At 54.3% G+C, this 21136-nt stretch overlaps 7 protein-coding genes across 7 annotated transcripts; 6 read left to right on the top strand and 1 right to left on the bottom strand.

Moving 5' to 3' along the window:
• Positions 1–549: 549 nt before the first annotated feature.
• M409DRAFT_57028 (uncharacterized protein) lies at positions 550–3071 on the top strand (the record flags this gene model as incomplete). The annotated part of the gene is made up of 3 exons (XM_033813489.1): positions 550–1988; positions 2039–2182; positions 2243–3071. The coding sequence occupies 3 exons, from the start codon at positions 550–552 to the stop codon at positions 3069–3071; spliced, it is 2412 nt and encodes an 803-aa protein (XP_033664806.1).
• Positions 3072–3549: 478 nt separating this feature from the next.
• Positions 3550–4545, top strand: M409DRAFT_57027 (uncharacterized protein; the record flags this gene model as incomplete). Its single annotated transcript, XM_033813488.1, has 2 exons — positions 3550–4451; positions 4509–4545. 2 exons carry the CDS (start codon positions 3550–3552, stop codon positions 4543–4545), a joined length of 939 nt encoding a protein of 312 aa, XP_033664805.1.
• Positions 4546–4922: 377 nt separating this feature from the next.
• M409DRAFT_25692 (uncharacterized protein) lies at positions 4923–6731 on the bottom strand (the record flags this gene model as incomplete). Its single annotated transcript, XM_033807796.1, has 2 exons — positions 4923–5626; positions 5681–6731. The coding sequence occupies 2 exons, from the start codon at positions 6729–6731 to the stop codon at positions 4923–4925; spliced, it is 1755 nt and encodes a 584-aa protein (XP_033664804.1).
• A 1243-nt stretch (positions 6732–7974) lies between these two features.
• M409DRAFT_68172 (uncharacterized protein) lies at positions 7975–11648 on the top strand (the record flags this gene model as incomplete). Its single annotated transcript, XM_033817713.1, has 6 exons — positions 7975–7990; positions 8237–8496; positions 8546–9187; positions 9237–9833; positions 9887–11140; positions 11193–11648. 6 exons carry the CDS (start codon positions 7975–7977, stop codon positions 11646–11648), a joined length of 3225 nt encoding a protein of 1074 aa, XP_033664803.1.
• A 493-nt stretch (positions 11649–12141) lies between these two features.
• M409DRAFT_25690 (uncharacterized protein) lies at positions 12142–15625 on the top strand (the record flags this gene model as incomplete). Its single annotated transcript, XM_033807795.1, has 6 exons — positions 12142–12477; positions 12529–12640; positions 12693–14526; positions 14582–15086; positions 15142–15295; positions 15348–15625. The coding sequence occupies 6 exons, from the start codon at positions 12142–12144 to the stop codon at positions 15623–15625; spliced, it is 3219 nt and encodes a 1072-aa protein (XP_033664802.1).
• A 1988-nt stretch (positions 15626–17613) lies between these two features.
• On the top strand, positions 17614–19065 carry M409DRAFT_68171 (uncharacterized protein; the record flags this gene model as incomplete). Its single annotated transcript, XM_033817712.1, has 1 exon — positions 17614–19065. One exon carries the CDS (start codon positions 17614–17616, stop codon positions 19063–19065), a length of 1452 nt encoding a protein of 483 aa, XP_033664801.1.
• Positions 19066–19616: 551 nt separating this feature from the next.
• Positions 19617–20605, top strand: M409DRAFT_25688 (uncharacterized protein; the record flags this gene model as incomplete). Its single annotated transcript, XM_033807794.1, has 2 exons — positions 19617–20037; positions 20100–20605. The coding sequence occupies 2 exons, from the start codon at positions 19617–19619 to the stop codon at positions 20603–20605; spliced, it is 927 nt and encodes a 308-aa protein (XP_033664800.1).
• Between the last annotated feature and the right edge of the window lie 531 nt (positions 20606–21136).

Genomic DNA, 21136 nt, shown 5'->3' with positions numbered 1-21136 from the left:
TTGAGGCCACTTCGCCTGCTTGCCCGACTTACCTACGCGAACAATAATGTACACCACAACATCACATCAATCTGTGAAAGGCATGATACCCGTTTCCATGTCAAGGTCCATTCTGAGAGGCCACTCGAGCCGTTTGGTACCTCCAAGTGACCGGACAATAACAGGCCATCGCCTACGCGGTTGGCCTATCGAATGAGCCGAGTGGTCTTGCATTGGAGCGCGCGACTAGTAGATCCTGGTCCCAATCTTCTTCCAGCAACACCTTGACCTGTCCTTTCAGGCCTATCAAGTCCCTCCACTTTGTCCAGGGATAACTTCGCGGGACCACTGTCGTTCGCCAGTGTAACTGATCGCCGAACTGTCGTATCGCAAAGACGCGCTTAACGATGTCAACTGAGCTACCATGTGCTACTATGCGATACGACGTGGCGGATAAAGGTGGCAGATATATCTCATACCAATTCTTCCATCTTCAAAGGTAGGTCAGTCGCTGGCTTTGCTAACGCAAGAGTGTCACGCTGAGGCGATTTTCCGGCACTTCAGCATATGATGAAGCTACCCTTTGGGTCACGCAATGAGGAGGAAGTCATACATGGCGCTCCAGTGGAAGTCGTTACCGAGCAGGTAGATGAGAAGACAGACACCACCATCGAATCCCACGCCGTAGACGATGCGAAGCGAATCGAGAAGTCACACCAGTTCGACCCGAATCTCCCAGACGCTACAGTTGATGCCATCCGTCATGCCGCCAGAAGCAACAGCGTGGAAGCCGCTATCGAAGTTGACAAGAAGTTCGCTGAAGACTCGCCATATGAATCGGTCAGAGCTGCCGTTCGTCCAACAGATGGAGGAGAAATGGCCAATACCCTCAGGGCCTGGGTCCTCGGCTTCATATTTGTAACGATTTCTGCGGCCGTCAACATGTTCCTCAGCATGAGAAGTCCAGCTGTCACCATCCCAACGGTAGTGATCATGCTACTTGTTTACCCCGTGGGATGTCTTTGGGCGCGGATCATACCCTCGAAACAATTCACAACTTTCGGTGTAACTTGGTCTCTCAATCCTGGCCCTTTCACTATCAAGGAACATGCTGTGGTCACTCTGATGGCCAATGTGACATATGGATATGCCTATGCGACTGATGCTCTCCTTGCTCTGGACGCCAAGTCGCTGTACAATATTCATCTGGGCTGGGGATTCCAGTTACTCTTCACGCTGAGCTCGCAACTGATCGGAATCGCAATCTCTGGAATGTTCAGGCGCTTCTTAGTCTGGCCAGCAGCATTGATCTGGCCTGCCAACTTTTCGATGACGACGCTCCTCTACGCACTGCACGACAAGCGTAAACCCGACCCTGCGCAGACCAACGGTTGGCGTATATCTGGATACCGTTACTTTGCATATATCTCAATCGCGTCGTTCATATGGTACTGGTTTCCTGGTGTCATCTTCCAGGGACTATCTGTGTTTAGCTTCGTCACTTGGGCCAGGCCAAACAACGTGGTTCTCAACCAACTATTCGGTGGCTTCACTGGACTTTCGCTCATACCGATAACGTTCGACTGGACCTATGTCATGTCTTACCTGAACGATCCACTGCTGTCTCCCACCTTCTCGCATCTGAATACGCTGGTCGGGCTCTTCGTCTTCATGATTATCACCACCATTGGAATCAGCTATTCAGGAGCTTTGTTCACCGACTACCTGCCAATCAACACGTCCACAACGTTTGACAATACTCAGAACCAGTACAATGTAACGAAAATCATGGGGCCTAACTACAGCTTTTCTGAGACCAAGTACAAGGACTACTCGCCTCTGTTCCTCGCGCCAACCTTTGCACTCAACTATGGCCTGTCATTCGCATCTCTCACAGCATCTATCGTCCATACGGTCGTCTTCCACGGCAAGGAAGTATGGTACAGGTTTAGGACTGCGCGGAAACAAGAGCCAGACGTGCACATGCGCTTGATGTCGAAGTATAAAGAGTGAGTGTGTCCAGGTCTTTGCATATTGACTTCACTGACACGCTATTCAGTGCTCCTGACTGGTGGTATTTGGCCCTCTTCATCGGCACCGTCGCTGTCGGCCTTGGAACAGTACTAGGCTACTCGTCTCAGCTGCCTTGGTGGGCATATTTCGTCTCTATCTTTTTGGCTCTTGTGTTTGTCATTCCTTGCTGGTAAGTGCTCAATCACCTTCTCGTCAGCTTCATTAATGACTCTGACGTTCTTTCCATTAGCATGATCCTCGGCATCACCAACATCATGCTGTCCTTGAACGTCATCTCTCCCTTCCTGGCTGGATTCATGATACCGGGAAAGCCTATCGGCGTGATGATCTTCAAGGTCTACAGCACAATCGTCCTTGGCCAAGCCCAGACATTCACCCAGGATCTCAAGTTCGCACATTACATGAAAGTGCCCCCTCGCATAACAATCGCATGCCAGGTGGCGGCAGTTATCTGGGCCTGCTTCGTCCAGATCGCAGTGATGAACTGGACTTTGACGACTATCCCCAACGTGTGCACATCTGACCAAGTCAATCACTTCACTTGCCCGAATGGACGGACCTTTTATTCATCGAGTATTGTTTGGGGGCTGATCGGTCCGCGCCGCATGTTCGGCCGTTCTAGTCTCTACGTTTCATTCAACTGGTTCTGGCTTTTAGGAGCTCTACTCCCGATCGCCTTCTACGTCCTCCTAAGGGTCTTCCCAACGAAGAGACTACGCTGGCTCCACGCTCCAGTCATGCTTGGAGCGATGTCTTGGCTGCCACCTGCCACGCCTCTATCCTTCTCTTCGTGGGCAATCATTGGATTAATCTTCAACTGGGGTATTCGACGACGGTTCTTCGGGTGGTGGTCTCACTACAACTACTTGACAGCAGCAGCACTCGATTGTGGACTCCTGATCTCCACAATCATCATCTTCCTTGCCATCACGCTGCCGAACGCTACAGTTCCGCAATGGTGGGGAAATGTGAACGTCTTCGAAACGACGGATTATCTCGGCACAGCCATTCGCAAGACTGTCGCACCTGGAGAGACGTTTGGGCCGAAGACTTGGTAGTAGTACACACCTCTACACATCGGCGAAGAGCGCCTGAACAGCAGCATAGCTTAGTAGCTAATAAAGACACATGACGAGCACCCCATCCGAAGATTCCGTGGGATTCCAATTCTCACTCCACACTCATCAGGCTTCATGCAGGCGCCGAGAGGGTCCCTTAGCTTTCCGAGCCGACTCTTCCTGAATATGTAGTGACGAGCGTCTAGAGAAACCGCCATCGGATCCTCCAGCAGGAAGGCTACATCCGCATGACGAGTGGATGTAGCTGCCGGGGCATGTACATGTATCTCGCGGCGATGTTGTCATCGTTTGCCTTCCCAATGCATGTTCACGTATGTACTCGCAACTTGATGAATGCCAACATTGAGACCGGACACGGTCTTACTAGCTCTATTCCCTGATTTCAAAACGGCCTCTCGTAACCCTACAACAACTCACCAAGCCACCCAGCCAATCCTCACCCATCCAGCCAAAAGCAATGCCATCCCCAACAACACCATCGACGTCTCCAACCTCAACCTACGCCCCCCGCCAAACAACCTTCCACCTCAACCCCCACCACATCGACGAGAAAATCCTCACGCACGACCACCACATCCTCCCGCACTACGACGCCCCCAACCCCAGCACGCGCGAACGCTTCAAAATCACCCACCGCGACCTCTCGAACCTCTCCCTCCTCGCCCACGTCACCCGCGTGCAGTACGGCTACTTCCACGACGACCCGGCCTGTCTGCTCGGATTGAAATTCCAATTCCAAAGCGGAGGGGGAGGGAGCCACCATGCCTGGAGGTTCGAGCGCGCGGATATCAGGATCCAGTTCGAGGGACGGGATGGGGAGGGCGAGGACCCGGTCGTCGTGGACTATGGACCGAAGAGGCTCGTGTCGAACGGCACGGATGAGAGGAGGGATTGGTGGTGCTCCGCGACCCTCTCCGCGACGGCGTCCACACCCGTCGCCATAACCCCCTCGGCCTCAGCATCCCTCTCCGCCGGCCAGACCTCCTCCTACACGCACCACACGGCAACCGAGATCTCCGGCGCGGAGTTCACCGACCACGCACACAGCGAACCGACCATCGTCAAGTTCTGGCTGCGCGAGGACGAGAGGCAGAAGAGTAGGATTCCGCTGGAGTTTGCTTGCGCGGTGGTTGTGAAGTATGCGGGGGGAGGGGGCCCTTTCCAGGCGACGGTGGATGTCAAGGTGGGGCCGGTGTTTGATTTGTTGGCGACGCCTTGGGGGCCGGAGAGTCCGGTTGTTTTGGAGCCGGGGGTGGAGTTTGGGGAGGGGGTTGGGCTTGGACAGGGGCAGGTTGTGGATTTTGCGAGGTTGGGGGCCGAGGAGTGGAGGGATTTGGTGGCGCCGGATTGGGGGGTTAGGTGAGTTGTGATGTTGCGAGTTGATGTTTTGGTGCTGTGTGCTGATGGTTGGTGTAGTGAGATGTTGAGTGATTCGCCGCATAGTGGGAAGTAGGCGAACCTGCTTACCTGTGGTTGAGACTCTGTCTTGATCCTAGCATGCAGAAGAAATTCATTCAGCAATTATCCATGACCTCGTAACATTCATGCACATCGTAATGATACGCTGCCGTCGTATGTCCTCATTCCATGCTCGCTGAGCGCTCTTGTCAACAACAAAATTCCCATAACGAAACTCCCAAAATCCATGTATTCAAAAAACAACCAAAAAGAATCTTGCAACCGTCGATCTCTCAAGTAAGGGCAGCCATGGCAGCGGCAACGACTCTCGCCTTTCGCCTCTCTGCAGGACAAGAACTAGTTAGCCAATGTCCAACAGAGGGGATAAGCGGTTACGAGCCTTGGAAGGTGTGTGTTTCCAACCAAAGCCGCTCAGTGCGTAGACCGAACCAGTGCCATCCTACCTTTCCGATCTTTCTCGACGCGAATCACATTTCTCGGCGGGCTTCGCTCCCTCTCCCGTTCATATATCACAAGCTCATCTCTTGGTCGATCGCGGTACTCGACAAGTTGGAACTCTTCGTCGGGGCGTTCTCGTAGGCGTAGAGCCATATCGCGGCGCTCTTCCGCTTCTCGTTCGAGGCGTAGTGCGCGACGTTCGGCTTCGAGGGCCCGGATCTCATGATTGATATCGCGGTCAGAACGGTGCTCGCGCTCTGCTAGGACAACAGTGCCGGGATGGTGGGTTGGTACGCGTTCTTCAATGACGGTCTTCTTCTCCTCGTAGAACTCTGGTGGTCCGGGCGGTGGTGGGGCGGATGGTGCTCGGAAAACCGAAGGTGGAGGCGGTGGTGAGCGGGTCTCTTCGATGACGGTCTTGCGTTCCTCAACAAAGGTCCCTGATGGAGCTCGCGATCTTGCACGAGATGGGGAATGGCGGCGGCTGACGCTGCTTCTCACGCTAGGGGAGGCATCACGAACAGATTTGGACCGGTGGGAGCGAGCGCCAACGATAGTAGGTGGATTGATCCATTCGGTGCGCTCGATCTCCTCGTGTTCCCCGACTGGAGGAGCAGGGATAGGTTCGACCTCGTCGATGTTCTCTTCGAAGCGATAAACTTTCTTCGAGTTCTTTTCTGTTCGGGGGTTAGCGAAGCACTTCTGGTATCCCGAATCCGTATCAAACTTACCCCCATCCTTGTACGTCTCTGAAATTTGGATAACTTCGTCAATCTGCTCTTTCTCAAGCGCGATCCTGAGCACGAAGAAGTCGTCTTCCTCGTCGAACGGATAGCCCAGATCCATAATCGCCTCCCGTCGCACAAGACGTTTTGGCATCCTCGTCTTGCCCTTCTTGAATCGTCTTTCTTCGCGTACGCTTTCTTCGAAAGCTGTTTCGTGGATGCTTTCGTGAATGGTTGGTGCCGATGGAGGCTCGATGTCCTCGTGTATCGACAACTCATGAAAGCTTTCATGGACACTGGGAGCTCGCGTGCTCTTTGCCTTGGTACTGGGGGCCCTCGTGCTTGGCGCCTTTGTGGAGGCCTTGACACTCTTGATCTCTTCGAACGCCGAGCTTGAGCTGCTGCTCGAACTGCTAGGAGCCTTGGAAGCCGCCTTCTCGCTTTTTGGCCCTCGTCGTCGGTGAACAGAGCGTTCACGCTGAATTTCCACCTCGCGATAGTCTTCCGGCTCGTAATCCCGGTAATAGTGTGCCTCGTCCCAGCCATCTCTGTGGCGGCGAATGGGTAGGGGCACGGGAGTGTATGGCGGTATCCTGTACTCCTCTTTTTCCACGCGCGAAGGACGTCTGTCAAAGGTGTCCAAACTACTCTGACGCCTCAAGAGACTAGGCCTTGGCGGACCTCGCTGGTCGTACTCCCATTCTTCTCTTGTGATACTTTTCCGCCGAGCGGGGACAAGTGCCATCTCGGCGATCTCGCGCGGGTCGACCTCGCCGAAGAGCTCCTTGTCAGTCCTTCGTCGCGGTCGTGAGCGCACGCGGTCTTCCTCCCAGAAACGGTCCCGCTCTTCGAATCGGTGACCCGGGCGAGAGCTTTCCCGTCGCTCTGCCACGGCAATGTCGCGACGTCCCGGGCTGTCTCGTTCGACGAAGCGGTAGTCATCTTCGAACCGTGCGGGAGGGCCGCCGCGACTGAATCGCTCGAATCGTTCACGATCCCATCGTTGGGGAATATCGCCGTAGGCCAGATCATCGTTCGAAGACCTGAAGCGCGACATTGCGACTGTCCTCGTGATTGCCTGTGGCACCTAGCCGAGTGCTGACTCGCGGGATGAGGCGGTAGGTATATTGGTTGCGGGCTGTCGAGGAGGGCGGTGGAACTGTATGCAGGTCGGGCGTGGGACGGTTGGGACCGGGCGCAGCTCTTCTATCGTTTTCCAACTTCCGTGAGGCTGGCAGAGCAGGGATCAGGCCCAGAAGCGGGCAGGGGGGTGGGAGCCCAAACGAGCGCTCGAAGAGCCTCTTAACGCTGCTAGCCTCCCGACTGACGGCTCCAGGCTGTCAATGTTGGGCTGCCAGGAGTTCGCAGAGGTGCAGAAAAGTCTGCCGGCGGTTTGGAGTGTGAGTTGGGCTCCAAGGAGACGGTGACAGAGCTGGCGGCATGTCGGATGACGTTGCTCACATCGCCAAGGATCATCATGTGCCTAGACCTCACCTCCATCTTTCACCCCCTGCACATATCGTTAGACAATCCATCACAGTCTGAACATCGTGTCTCTGTAGGTGTCATGGAACTTTTTTTTTTTTGAGAGCCTGCATTGAAACCGAAAGCTTTCCGAGCGGGTAGAGACTTCACGCTCAATGCGACGATTTTCAGCGCAGACTGCAGCTGTATTGCGCATCATCGTGGAAAGAGAAAGTCGGCTTGTGTAGAGAATGCTACCCTCTGAGTACAGAAATCGAGCACTGATTATCAAGGCCATACAGGACGGATATCATATAGCATGCCATTCGCACTGACACCTGATAATTCACAGTCTTAGGCCGACCATGCACACCGCAGCGATGATTCCCCAAATTCGAGTAGAGGGTAGCCAAGTGGAACGCTTCGAGCATGTATGGCCGCTGCTGTCATCTGTCCCCTTTCAACTGGTCCTGAAGAAGCTCTGGAGGTGGCCTACCCCTTCTGGAACAAGGTCTTCGCGATCGCGAAGATGAACTGGAGTGAGTAGCAATCACTGTGGCCGTGGCCCGCATTTGGATGTTGCTGGTACATCGAACTTTCGCGGCGCTTTGTTGAGAAGCCATGTATCATCTAAAGCGCCCGTGGCAGGTGCAATATGTCGGAGGCGGAGAAATGATGTTGTCGGTGCGAAAGCAAAATGAAGGTGGCACGACTGCGCGAAGGCCATAGTGCACGTGGCACATGGGAGGATGGACATGCGATCCGATACGAAACGGGCCAGGTCTTGGGAAGTGATTGTGAGAATCTCTTTACGACAGTTGTAGGCGGGGCTGGCCATGGCGGCGACGAACGGTAATAGTTGATTCTTTGGTGAGAGAGTTGGGCTGAACGCTTCAAACAAGACGAGACGGCAGCACCTCCAGCGCTCCTTCCGCATGTGAAAGATCGGCTTTTGCCGCATAAACGGTGACGCCTGCAGGCACGTGCACCCTTTGCCGACTTACTCACGCACGACCACCAACTTGCGTCCACACACTCCAAACGACACCCTCCGCTTGTACGTCAAAGTACGACATACAACGATGGAGATTCCGTTAGATCAGCTGCTCGAATACCGAGCAAATCTCACGGATGCGATCGAGAATGAGCCCATCAACTCGAATACCAAGCTGGTCGCGCTCCACCAGCCCGATCTGGGTACCGACAAGGGTCAGACGCTGCACGCCCTGACTGGTGTCGCATACCCGCCAGAGCCCATTTCCATCGTAACCCCCAACGGCAAGACATTCCCTCCAGAAGATATGGACGGGGGATGGCTTTTGCCAAAGTACGAGATCTTCGTCACATTCCGCAGACTGGTAAGTTTACCAAGACAGATATCCACTGCCACAGGCTGATCCATGGCAGTTGACGGCTCCTGTCCTCAGACTCGAGGTGTTCTGGGACGATATTAGAGCACAAGCGCCAGACGCACCGGCAGTTTTGCAAATAGCACTCGACTTTCACCTCAACGCCATCGATGATGGAACTCCTGGTATCACCGACTTGTCCAAGATCAAAACTATGGGAAACTCTGGACCACGCGACGAGATACGGTTCACCTCTTTCGGCGCTACATCTGAAGGTCTTCCAAATGCGCTGAAATACCAAGCACTCCTCGGACATCATGGCCTCGAACTCCTCAGAGTGCTTCAAGGCTTCCTTGATCCCTCAGACGGACAGCGCATCCGTCTCGCCTTTCGCCGACTCTTGAGCCCGCTCGACTTTACTTTCGCTCGCATCCTGCCTTACATCACTGGTCCGGACAGACTCCCGTCGCTCTCAGTGCCTGAATGGAGTGCCCTCCTACCGTTGCGAGTCGATCGCGACTTAGGCGAGCTCATCGACTCAACTCCATATCCCATGGTTCCCTTCGACTCTAGCGATACATATGCGACGGTCACGGATGCTGCTGTGGAGTTATATGAGTCGTCACGAGTTGCAGCCCTTGAGCAAGAGGTCGCACTGCGAGAATGGGCTTCTGTACGGCATTCTGGCGTTGTCTACGAGGTACGACTCCCAGGTCTCCGAGCTGTGAGGTAATACTGACATGAAATAGGTTGGTGGAGTCGTGGTAATGGCTGTTCGATTCTCACCCTTTCGTCCGCTCGGCGGTATTGGAGGCATCGTCCAATTCTCTCTACCAGACCGTCTCCACACGAAGATGAGCTGGACTGATCCTATGACTGGCACTCAGTTCACGATGCAACCAGCAAACCATTGCTGTGTACCTGTCAGACTCCCACCATATGACGCACTCTTTGTCCTCACTGAGCCATCTCCTGAGCTACGGAACGCTTGTATCAAGCCATCTCCCGTGCTCGACAGCAAATTCCTCACACAAGTGGAATTCACTCCAAAGATCACGCAATTCACCCTCAAGAGCCAGCTCAGCACGGCGGTGAACCTTCAACATCCAGACGCATCCCGATGGCACCAGATTATCTTGAACCAAAGTCATGAGTTCGAAATCGTCGACCTGGCCACCAAGCGAGCAGCCGAAATCCCCGAACCGGTCGAAGCAGCAGTACACGAAGCTTTTCAGAAGATGCTTGCGTGGAGAGAATGGAATCCAGAGCAATTGGCTGCACTACAGAGAGTTCGATCGACTCTGGGAGGTATCATGTTGATTACTGGGCCTGCAGGCACTGGAAAGGCAAGTCACGACCCCCTGTGAGTTATGAGATGTTGACTAACGCGCTGTCTCAGACTTTGGTCCTCCAGGCCATCACTGCGTTCCTTTACGCCATTGGTCTCCATGTCCTCGTGCTTTGCCCTTCCAACACCAACTGCGCCGACTTCATGCACAAGCTCAAGGAGCATTTCCCTCAAGTGATGGCGACTCGCGTTTTCCCGTCGTCGACAGATTTCAGTGCGGAAAAGATCATGAAACAGAAGAGCAACGAAGAACAGGTCGAGTGTGGAATGCCGTGCACCGATGCCGGAAGCGACATGGAGACACCAAGTCCAGACTCGGCGGCTGATGCGGTCGATGTACTTGGCTTGGAGATGATCCGAGCAGACCTACAATCGACAGCCGACAAGTACGCCGACGAAGAAAGCTCCTTACCGGCGCAGGTATTGAGGGCCGCGCGAGAAGGCAAATACTCTCTCAAGCAAGGATCGGGCGAGATCGACATATGGTACGAGCTGCGTCAATGCATCGAGAAGAGTGACTCTGGCGAGTTCAACTGGCTCGACAAGAATGCCGTGAAAGCCTATGACAAGTTCTACCAAGCCTGTAAGGCACACTACATGGGCCGTCAGAGACTGGTCTGCACAACGACAGGCAACTGCAGGTCGTCGGATATCGTCGACAACTATGCCCGCGACAGGTATGATGTGGAATGTCAAGGTCTGTGCATCGTCATCGACGAAGCCGCGAAGGACAGGGAGATCGATACTTTGTCGGCGCTCTTGATTCCAGACTATCGGAACAAGATCACGGGCGTGATCATGCTTGGCGACGAGCGACAGCTAGAGCCCACGAACACTTCAGCCAAGGGTTCTGTCACATTCAATCCCTTCATCGACAGACTGAGTGTACCATTCCTCACCAGACTCAAGCGCCAAGGCTTTCCTTGCGTGGAGTTGAAGGAGCAGCACCGGATGTCTTGCCACATTAGCTCCTGGCCATCGGCTGAATTCTATCCACACGGCGCTATGCGCGATGGACCTGGCACCTCCAAGCGTCTGAAGTCCTGTCAACCAGGCTTATTCGCTTGCCTGAAGGATATTCTGGACAGCATCGGGTCCCCCACTCAATCTTCCGAGCTTGAAGAAGACAAGAGGATCAGAGTGCAGTATCTGAACGTGTTAGGCACTCGCGACTTGTCGAAGCGCTCTGCCTTCGTTCGTGAACATCCACGATTCTTCTTCGAGCATATCTATTGGCCGTTGCTAGCATACTACGGCGAAAACATGCAGGAGAACGTGATGGTGATTTGTGCGTACAAGGGAGCGGTAAGTTTTGACGAGCTTTACTTGCCTCCACACAATACTAACTCTTATCTAGAAGAACTGCTGGCTTGAAGCAATGGGCCATCTCCAACAGAAGCACCACATTCCCACGAAGCAAATGCCCAAGATCCTCACCATTGATTCCAGCCAAGGCTCTGAGGCCCCAATCACCATCATCGACTGCTCTGTCCAGGGCTACACCTACAAGACTCGCCGTAGAGATATTGGCTTTGTTGACGACCCTCGTCGAATGAACGTGGCATTCACTCGTGCTCGCGAGGTTCGGTGGATCATCGGTGGACATTGTGGCACCATCACGAAGCGCAGCCGTGGGTTGCTAGGTACACCGGCGTACGTTCGCTATCGAGAACAGGTGGAGGGCTCATCGCAGGCAACTAATGCACCGAGCGGCCCGCCCATCACGAAGGCTGACGAGGGACGTTGGCTGGACGAGTTGAAGAAGAAGGAAGTAGAGCTGGAGGTTCGGTATGCTGACGAAGTTGCAGAGTGAGAATGGAAGGACAGGATGGCGATTGCACAGGGATTGAGCTGTTTGGGTAAGAGTGAGAGGAGGACGGATTATTTGCCAGCGAACAACACCGTGAGCAGGTAGGTATTCTGCTGGAGTGAGTATCCACTGTCGTGTCTCATTCTTCATTCTCCCCTCGTGTTCAATCAAGTTCTTTTCGCGAGTGCCATCAGAAGAATGGAATGTCACATGTTCGTTTCTCAGCTGATCGTCGACTGAGCATCTGCTCGACAACCCAGAGAGCCTCAAACCCTTCAACTGATAGCTCAGTCATTCGAGCGAAGAGGTGATCACGCTCCTTCCTCTTCTGATCTGAGCGCGCATGAAACGACGCTAGTCTCGCTAGCGGCTTCTTGGCTTTAAAGTGCCACCCCTCCACTCGCTGCGCTTGCTCACACAATTCATCTTCCTCGCTGCCTCGCTTCTGCATTTTCTTCGACACACAGTTGCCACCACACGGCGGATGGTGAGCAATATGGAAGAGACGGATCATAGCTCGCAGTCCTCTGCGCCGGCGACGCCTCAACTGGACCCCAAGACGGTCACCTTGGAGTCGCTCACGGCGCACCACAAGTACATCATCGACGCTCTCACTCAAGGGCCTGTGACTGAGAAGACCGACCTTGCGGCGCTCTACAACCTCAACGGCCCAAGTGCAGGAGGAGTCGACGCAACCCTGCTGAGAAACCTGACCCGAGTCAGTCGACCCAATATCAGATGCTCTCTCGACATCAAAGACGGTGCTATGTACCCACCGAGTGAGGACAACGCCTACCATGGCTACCGCCTTCACTTCAGCTTCAACAAGCTGGTAAGAACGTCGTATCTTTCACAGTGTTTTTCATTACTAATATTTTTGCAGCTCTACGCCCCTTGCGTTCGCCTTGAGTGCCACATCAAGGACCACATTCTCGCTCTCGAATTCTCCTTCAATGACTGTGGTTCTAAGCAGTTGTTCAACTTCAATTGGCAAGGTATGTTGCAGGAGATTCTGTATGCCCCGAGAGGTTCTAACAGTCCTCATAGACACCGACGATGACCACGAGTCTATCTCCTTCGAAGCAAAGGGAGCTACATCTGAAGGCTTCAACAAGGTGGCATCCTCTCTTCCCACATTCAGTCCGGTTCAGAAGTCCATCTACACCTTGCTCCATGGCCTGATCGACACACCAGTCGCCGAGCGTCTTCAGTTCCGATTGCACGTCGCAGACTTGAATGAATTTAGCCGTCGAGACCTTCGGCAGCTGCGCAGTCTGCTACCGGGTGGCGATGGACCTGACCTACCCTCGATTGGAGTAGCAGAATACAGCTGCTTCCCAGATACTGTCGACGAGATTTCAGAGATGATGCGGAGCCCTTGGCAGCTCATAAACAGCTCTCACCCACCTCCTATGGTCGCCCTACCAGCAGGTGATACCTGCAGATCGATGAAGGAGTTTACGGTCCAGCATGCAGTGTCCACGAGTGTGCAATACTGGGAGTCAGCCACCGCATTGCGGGAATTTTCGAGGGGCAGACATCGAGTCACGCTGTTCTCATCCGATGAGTACGCAGTCATTGCAATGACTTTTGGCGAGATCCCAGATCTAGACGACGTTGCTCGCGTGTCAAGGCCTCAAATACGGTTACCTGGCGGACTCGAGATCGATGTCGAATTTCACATTCCCCAATTCGGCACCAGGTCCTTCAAAGCGCATCTGGAGTCGGAACCGCTGGGACTACCTGAGCACGACGCTTTCTTCATCATCGCAAAACATACTCCTTCGTGGTTTGGTGACAAGATTCACAAGGCCACGGACAGAGTAAGTTGGTACGCCGATGTCATAGAGGTCAAGCCGCACTTCAACAGCTTCCTGTTTGATTCGCAGATCAAGACCATGGAGTTGTTACCGACAGACGCCTATAAGAAATGGCACCCCATCGCTCTCAACCAGCTCCATACTTCGATTCCACAAATTGATGTTACTGCTGGACTCAATGTCGCCCCGGACAAGCTTGCGGGCGCCTTGAAGTGGCTTCGGGAATGCAAGCCATGGAACAAGGGCCAGCTGGAACTCATTGACTCTATCCACCACACGAAGGGTAGACTTGCGCTTTGCTCTGGCATCGCAGGCAGTGGCAAGACGGAGCTCTCTGTCGCCCTCGCAGTCTTTTGCGCCATGATAGGAGGCAAAGCCGTGGTCACTGGTACGGCTAACACAAACGCTGACGCCATGGTCAATGGGATCGACGAGTACAAGGACGTCCTTGGCGATAGAAAGCTGCGAGTCTACCGCATCTACACTGGGTTGAGAAAAGTCCGACTATCAGAGATCAGTGCCCAACAGGCATCCCAACGTCAGGCCGGACACCAAGACGGCAATGTCACCAATCTGAGCTCTCTCAAGTTCGAGATGCTGGAGAAGAAGGCCAGGAAAATCGGCGCCATGCAGTGCTCTCTGTCTCAAGGTGTTCTTGATGAAGCCGAGAAAGGAGATCTTTCGAGGATCTCTAACCTGCACTACCGAAGCTTTTATCGAGCGAGAGTCAACTGCTGGGACCTTTTTCGCTCCTGTTTAGAAGCTGACCGAAAAGGCGAGCTCGACTGGAAGGATAGGAAGTCCACTGACATGTACAACGCCGCCTTCCACGAGTGCAAGCGCCATCTGCTCTCCCTCGCTCACATCATAGTCTGCACGAACGGCAACAGCAGATCAGGGGAGTGTGAGATCTTTGCAGAAGAAGCAAAGAAGCAGCAGATCACCGCCCTAGCACTGCTATTCGACGAAGTGGCAAAGGAGCTGGAGATCTGCATTTGGAATGTGATTACGGCCAGTCTTCCACGCTCCCCAGACCTAGTGGTCTTCTTTGGAGACGAGAAGTATGTTTTATGAGCTCATGAGAAATTGCAGTGTGCGATACTAATGAAGCTATAGGCAATTGCGGCCAGTTAATACGTGTGCCAAGGATCCGATGGAGTTCAATCCCTTCAACGACCGCCTGGACACACCCCTTTTCACCCGTCTCATCGCACAGGGCTTTCCATACGTCCAGCTTACCATCCAGGAGCGCATGCACTCGAGCCTCTCCCGGTTTCCCAGCAAGGAATTCTATGATGGCCTCCTCACCGATTCGCCAAAGGTACAGAGACCTCTCGAGGACGTCAAGCCAGGCCTGACCAAAGTCCTCCACAATATCATCGCGAATTCGATGCGCGACACCTCCGAACGTGACAGCTATCTCGAAAAGGCCACGGACGACCAAGCTCGTCTGCACTACATCGAGATGCCGGCCGGTGATGTATTCATGGACGACAAGCTGTCAGTTGTCGTACCGGACCACGTCGATGTGTTCTTCGAGCAGATTCTGCCGGAGTTGCAATCATACTTTGGTGCTGAGCTGAAGGATGAGGTGATGCTCATCGTGGCCTACGGATGTGCTGTAAGTCGTTAAATCATGCAGTATCTTCTGACATCTTGCTAATCACGGACAACAGTTGAAGTGGTGCGAGCAACGCATCTACAAGCTGAAGAAGCAGCAGAACCTCCCACACTCGCACTACCCCAAGGTCCTCACCATCGACGCTGCTCAGGGCGAGGAAGCAACCATGGTGCTCATGGATGGTTCGATGCAATACAGCGAGCTACCCAGTAAGTTTTAAACCGCTCGTCACGGCCATATCTTCTTCTAACCCTCGAACAGAATTCCTGACTGACAAGGGACGAGCCAACACCGCCATGACGCGAGCGAGAGATGTCTTCTGGATCCTCGGCGGTCCACTCCATTCGAAAGCTCCTGACTACAACTCTTTCTCCTTTGCAGAAGATGAGTCGTTCGTGAAGCTGAAGAGTGAGCTTCACATGACGGGTCAGGTTCATTGCTTCTACCCCAAGAAGCCGTACAAGCGGCCCGCCATGACGCAGACGCAGAAGAAGAATGTGCTTGCGAAGAAGAAGGGCCGCTTTTTCCCGCGGCGATGAGAGGGTTGATGGTCAGATGTCGTAGGATTGGACGTGATGGAGGTGCGAGACGTGCAAAGGCACGTCTGTCGCTGCTCGATAGTGGGACCTTGATAGCCTGCTGCTTTGCTCTGTTTTGCAATTGAACTGTTATGCTGCGAAGAACTATTCACATTCATGTCACTCTCACCATTGTAGCTGTCATCCTCATTTTATGCTCGTACTGAGAGTCACGCATCTGTCAATGACAGCCCAGGAGAATCCTCGATATCAACGCGGAGATGTCGCCGAGCAAATTCGACCTCGCGGGCGCAATCGTGTTCGAACATGCAGCGATCACTCTTCTCCAGCTAATCATGTTGCAGTACGTATTGATGAGGAAAGCGAAGGCGTCCGAGAATAGACATTGAGCGCGCTGAGGGATGGCTTTGGCTGCACAACATGCAAGAGTTCAACTATCTGGTCAAGAAAGCGGAATTCCGTCCCCTGAGCAATTGCTCTCGGTGAGAAGTAAAAGTTACCAGGTCTTTGAACGCAATGATGAGAGCTTTGTACCACTTCTTCAGACCGAAAACCCTTACTCTAGCTATAACGTAACACCACATTCCTCCTCATCGCTCTCAGAAGTATATTGTATCTCTGAAGCCATGCCTCGATCCTCACGCTCTGGCGACCCAGCTACGCCTCACCAACCTTCGACGAGTCCTCCATATCCTGATCATGCGGCCGAATTTCGAACGTGCGGTACAACTCATCGTCCACATCATTGTCGGTCACCCAGAGCCGTGTCTGCATCCGCATGGGTGAGACATATAAATAGGTGACAGCGCGACGACTTGGTCGACATCGAGGGCGAACAGCGCCACATCCAGGTAGAACCTACATGTACCCTCTCAGGTATCCGTCTGCTGTCTGTTGTACTTCGAGATAACACGGAAGCTTGTATCGATGGGAAGCAGAAGCCGGGCCCAGACTGACAAGACGTGAGGTTGAGCGATTCACGTCACGTGCACGCCTCTTCCATCACCCTGCACCTGCACGGCATCGTAGCTGTGTATCCCACCTTCGCGTGGGCGGCAGCTCCCCCAGACGCATCATCTTATCTCACCCAAACTCACAGCCACTGGCCCTGATTCGACCCTTGACTCAAGATACAGCGTTGAGCAGTAGGAAGGCGGGAGAGTAAGCGGTTGGGACATCCAAGCATTATGCAACAAAACAGGATAGCCACGTCTCGCATCGCCGGAGCTTCCACCGAGCAGGCAGGCAGGACCGCATTTCTGTCTCACCATAGCGTGACGCGCTGGAATGGAAAAGCACAGCCGGGGCAAAAACATGGAAGTGCTGGGAGGCATCGTTATCGCTTTGCCATCTTTTCGCGCCGCTTCAACGGCTGTACGCTTCGAGAACTTTTCGGCGGGATCTCTTGGCGCTGTCCGGCTTTGCCCTGCATGAGTGCCGAGTTTCAAAGTCAGTCAGTCGTTTTGCGAAAAGAGCGCGATGAATTGATGGGAGGTGGTGGACGAAGCAATTGACATGTGAAGATGAGAATGGTGAGAAGCATGGGGGAGCATGCAGCGTCTTATCGCGAGTCTTGGGCCGTCGTTCTCGTCGCAATGGTCGACGTGGTTGATTGTAGGCAAACCCGAGCGAAAGGGCCGGCTCGGCGCTTATTGGGTAGCGCCCCTGGAATTTGTGGGGTGCTGGGGCAAACGGTGGACGGTTGGGAGCGTCGTTGAAGGTGATGAACGAGAACGACAAAGAGCTCGTCACTGCTCTGAATAAGTAAGACTCTCGCCGCCTGCCTGCTTCTCACCTTCCCTAACCTTCGCACCTACTCCGTGCAGGCCACTCACACTCTCCAACCTCTTGACTCTCGTTCGTCGAGGGTCACTCGCACCGCACTCTAGCTCACAAGCCGAGCTTCGAAAAAGTCGCTGAGCGAATTCGCCGCCAGCGTCGTTTTCCCGCACCCACCTACCACCACCCACTCACACGCCGACGACACCATGCCCTCCCACCAGCCTACGAGCGGCATGCCGGCCGTCGACCCTGAATATCTCTCTTCACAGCCATCGGCAGAATCCAAGCCAGCACCTCAAGAGCCTGTGAGGAACACAAAATACGACCCCAAGAAGCCCCACATCACCGAGACCCCCATGACTCGCAAGAACTGGTACAAGCACGTCAACTGGCTCAATGTCGTCCTCATCGTCGGTATTCCAATTGCTGGTCTTATCACCGCGATCTGGACACCATTGAGACTGTCAACCGCCACTTTCGCCGTTCTCTACTACTTCGCAACGGGCCTCGGCATTACCGCTGGATACCACCGACTGTGGGCACACACTTCTTACTCCGCAAGCACACCGCTCAAGATCTTCCTCGCAGCCGTTGGCGGTGGTGCCGTTGAAGGCTCCATCAGATGGTGGGCTCGCGACCACCGTGCTCACCACCGTTACACCGACACCGACAAGGACCCATACAGCGTCCGCAAGGGCCTGCTCTACTCGCACTTCGGCTGGATGCTCATGAAGCAGAACCCAAAGCGAATTGGTCGTACCGATATCTCTGACCTCAATGATGACTTCGTCGTCGTCTGGCAGCACAAGAACTACCTCAAGGTCGTCCTCTTCATGGGCTTGATCTTCCCATCCATTGTCGCTGGTTTCGGCTGGGGCGATTGGCTCGGTGGCTTCATCTACGCCGGTATCCTCCGCATCTTCTTTGTTCAGCAGGCTACCTTCTGCGTCAACTCCCTCGCCCACTGGCTCGGCGACCAGCCATTCGACGATCGCAACTCTCCCCGTGACCACGTTATCACCGCGCTCGTCACCCTCGGCGAAGGCTACCACAACTTCCACCACGAGTTCCCATCCGACTACCGCAATGCCATCGAGTGGCACCAGTACGACCCAACCAAGTGGTTCATCTGGACGATGAAGCAGCTCGGCCTCGCATTCGACCTGAAGCAGTTCCGTGCCAACGAGATCGAGAAGGGTCGTCTCCAGCAGCAGCAGAAGAAGCTGGACCAGAAGCGTGCCAAGCTCGATTGGGGTGTCCCACTTGAGCAGCTTCCAGTCATGGAGTGGGATGATTACGTCGACCAGACCAAGAACGGCCGCTCACTCGTTGCCGTCGCTGGTGTCGTCCACGATGTGTCCGACTTCGTCAACGACCACCCAGGTGGCAAGGCCATGATCCGCAGCGGAATCGGCAAGGACGCCACCGCCATGTTCAACGGCGGTGTCTACCTGCACAGCAACGCCGCCCACAACCTGCTCTCAACCATGAGAATCGGTGTCATCCGCGGCGGTATGGAGGTAGAGATCTGGAAGCGCGCACAGAAGGAGAGCCAGGGCTCGCAGATCTACAAGGACGAGAACGGCAACCGCATTGTGCGTGCCGGCGCTCAAGTGACCAAGGTCATTCAGCCTCCGGCCAGCGCTGGCGCGGCATGAGCAATGTTCTTTTGCAATGTTGACGTGTGGACTACGAGCGTTGTGTTTTGATTTGGCGCGTTTTAGCGGAATACTACAGGGGCTTTGTGGAGTTTGATCGAGGTTGGGGAATCTTCTCACGATCGCTGAGGAAGACTTTTTGGTCGAGAGGCCTAGCCAGAAGCGGCGGATTCAATTGATACGCTAGCTAATAACAATGAATGTACATTGGTCACCAAGTTTTGCTGTCTCCTTTACTTCTTTTCCCCGTGACATGTACGGGCAATGCACTGAACAATAAACAGTAAATGCAATTGGGGGTGTGGACGCATTGCGACACAAGGATTGTGAGCGCTGAGCAAAGGGGATGCTGTAGAAGGTACCCTCTCCTTGGACGTGACACTTCCAAGCCCAACTTTCACATGTCAAACAGAGGACATCACGTGATGGTGCGTATCAGCTCATTCTGCCGTTTGCTCGCCTAGACAACTTCTCGGCTTGGCTGCTCTCCTGCCTCCTTCCGCCTGGCTCCAACAGCGTCGGTCTCACAACTTCGACCCATCAACATCGACATGGTTACGCCTCCTGACAACGACGACGGGCACGACGCAGGCTCTCAGCACGCAAAAGGTAATAAACACTTTCATTTCTTTCGGCTACCGCGGGAATTGAGGGACAAGGTCTACGCGGAGGCTGCTACTGACATTTGGATCGAAATCCACGGCCTACTGCGCGATCACGTCGACCAAATTCCGTGCGCACTGATCGAGCATCCGTCCTGCGTGCAGTTCGCACTCGTCAGCCGCCAGTTCAAGCAGGAGTATGAGGAGGAGAGGGCTCGCAGATCGGGGGTCGCGACGCTCACGGTGGCGCTGGGTTGCGCGGATCGTCTGCCCGACTGTCTCACGCCGGCGTTGAGGATGGCGCTGTCGCAGGTGAAGACTGTGGTCTTGACGCATGGGTACACGACGTGGAAGGACTTCGAATTCCGACGTAAGTTCCGCACGAGAATGGTCCTTCACTCGGCCGGCACTAATCAGCCGTTTGGGAGACAGCGTGCGGGTATGGCACCGCCCTCTCCAGGCTCGAGGGGCTCATCCCGCTCCTCCCGTCTTTGAAGCACCTGGAATTCGTCTTCTACGAAAGCATTCGCCAGTTCGAGATGCCGGCGCGCGGAGGATTCTACCAACCCGACGAGCATCGTCCGGGCAATATACGGCGTCTGCTAGCGCTCAACCTGCGCCGTCCGCTGGCCAGCACGATCCAGATCTCGACTTCGATGGTGTTGTATGGACAACTCTTCGTGGCGAAAAAGAAGTCGGTTTCGAAGGGATCTCTCGTCGGCCTCGACAGACTCAAGATCAACCGCGTGGTGTACCGCGCCCCTGCGTCGCTCAGACCGTCGCCTACGGATTTGACTGTTTTGGAGTTCGATGAGGTGGAGTCTAGCACTGTGGAGGATGTCGAGGAGTATTCTCAGCAGCGTCGGGCGTTGGCCAAGGTGCCGGGACATCGGGCGAGAATTTGGAACGCAGGGTATCGCATGTTGTTTGAGCCATAGGCGTGGTCGTTTTGGAGGAAGACCAGTACTACAATGGCCAATGAGATGGAGAGGAGAAGTCAGTCAAAAGACCACAGGGCGGGGAGGCAGAGTGCTTACCAGGCATGGAGAAGACCATAACATCCGTTGGGAGGCAATAGCGACTTGTCTACCTCTTCATATCACAGTTGTACGATACCAGCCAGGGCAGATATGCAACACAGACACCGCACTACCGAACACCGGCCATCTCACACAAGTGTAACACACCAACGTCAAACTCCACGTTTGAGCCACGAGGCGGTCAGGCATTTCCAGCCTACAAGCAAGGCTGTGGCTTAGCGAAGCAGCTGCAGGATCGAAGATGTTGGGGCGGGCGGCTGAGTTCCTCTGCTGTCGTGTACTAGCCCTCTTGCATACCTACATACTCGAACTTATTGTGTATGGTGTTTCGGTACCGAGACGTCTAAATGTCGTTGCAGTACGCCTCGTGCTTGCAGGATGAAAACTCTGTTTAGGCAGCATTCAGTCCTGATCGCGCGTTGGAACTCC

This window comes from Zasmidium cellare (assembly GCF_010093935.1).
Source record: "Zasmidium cellare ATCC 36951 unplaced genomic scaffold M409scaffold_28, whole genome shotgun sequence".
NCBI classification, from domain to species: domain Eukaryota; kingdom Fungi; phylum Ascomycota; class Dothideomycetes; order Mycosphaerellales; family Mycosphaerellaceae; genus Zasmidium; species Zasmidium cellare.
The sequence above is the reverse complement of the archived record's forward strand: the minus strand, read 5'-3'. Positions and strand labels throughout refer to the sequence as shown.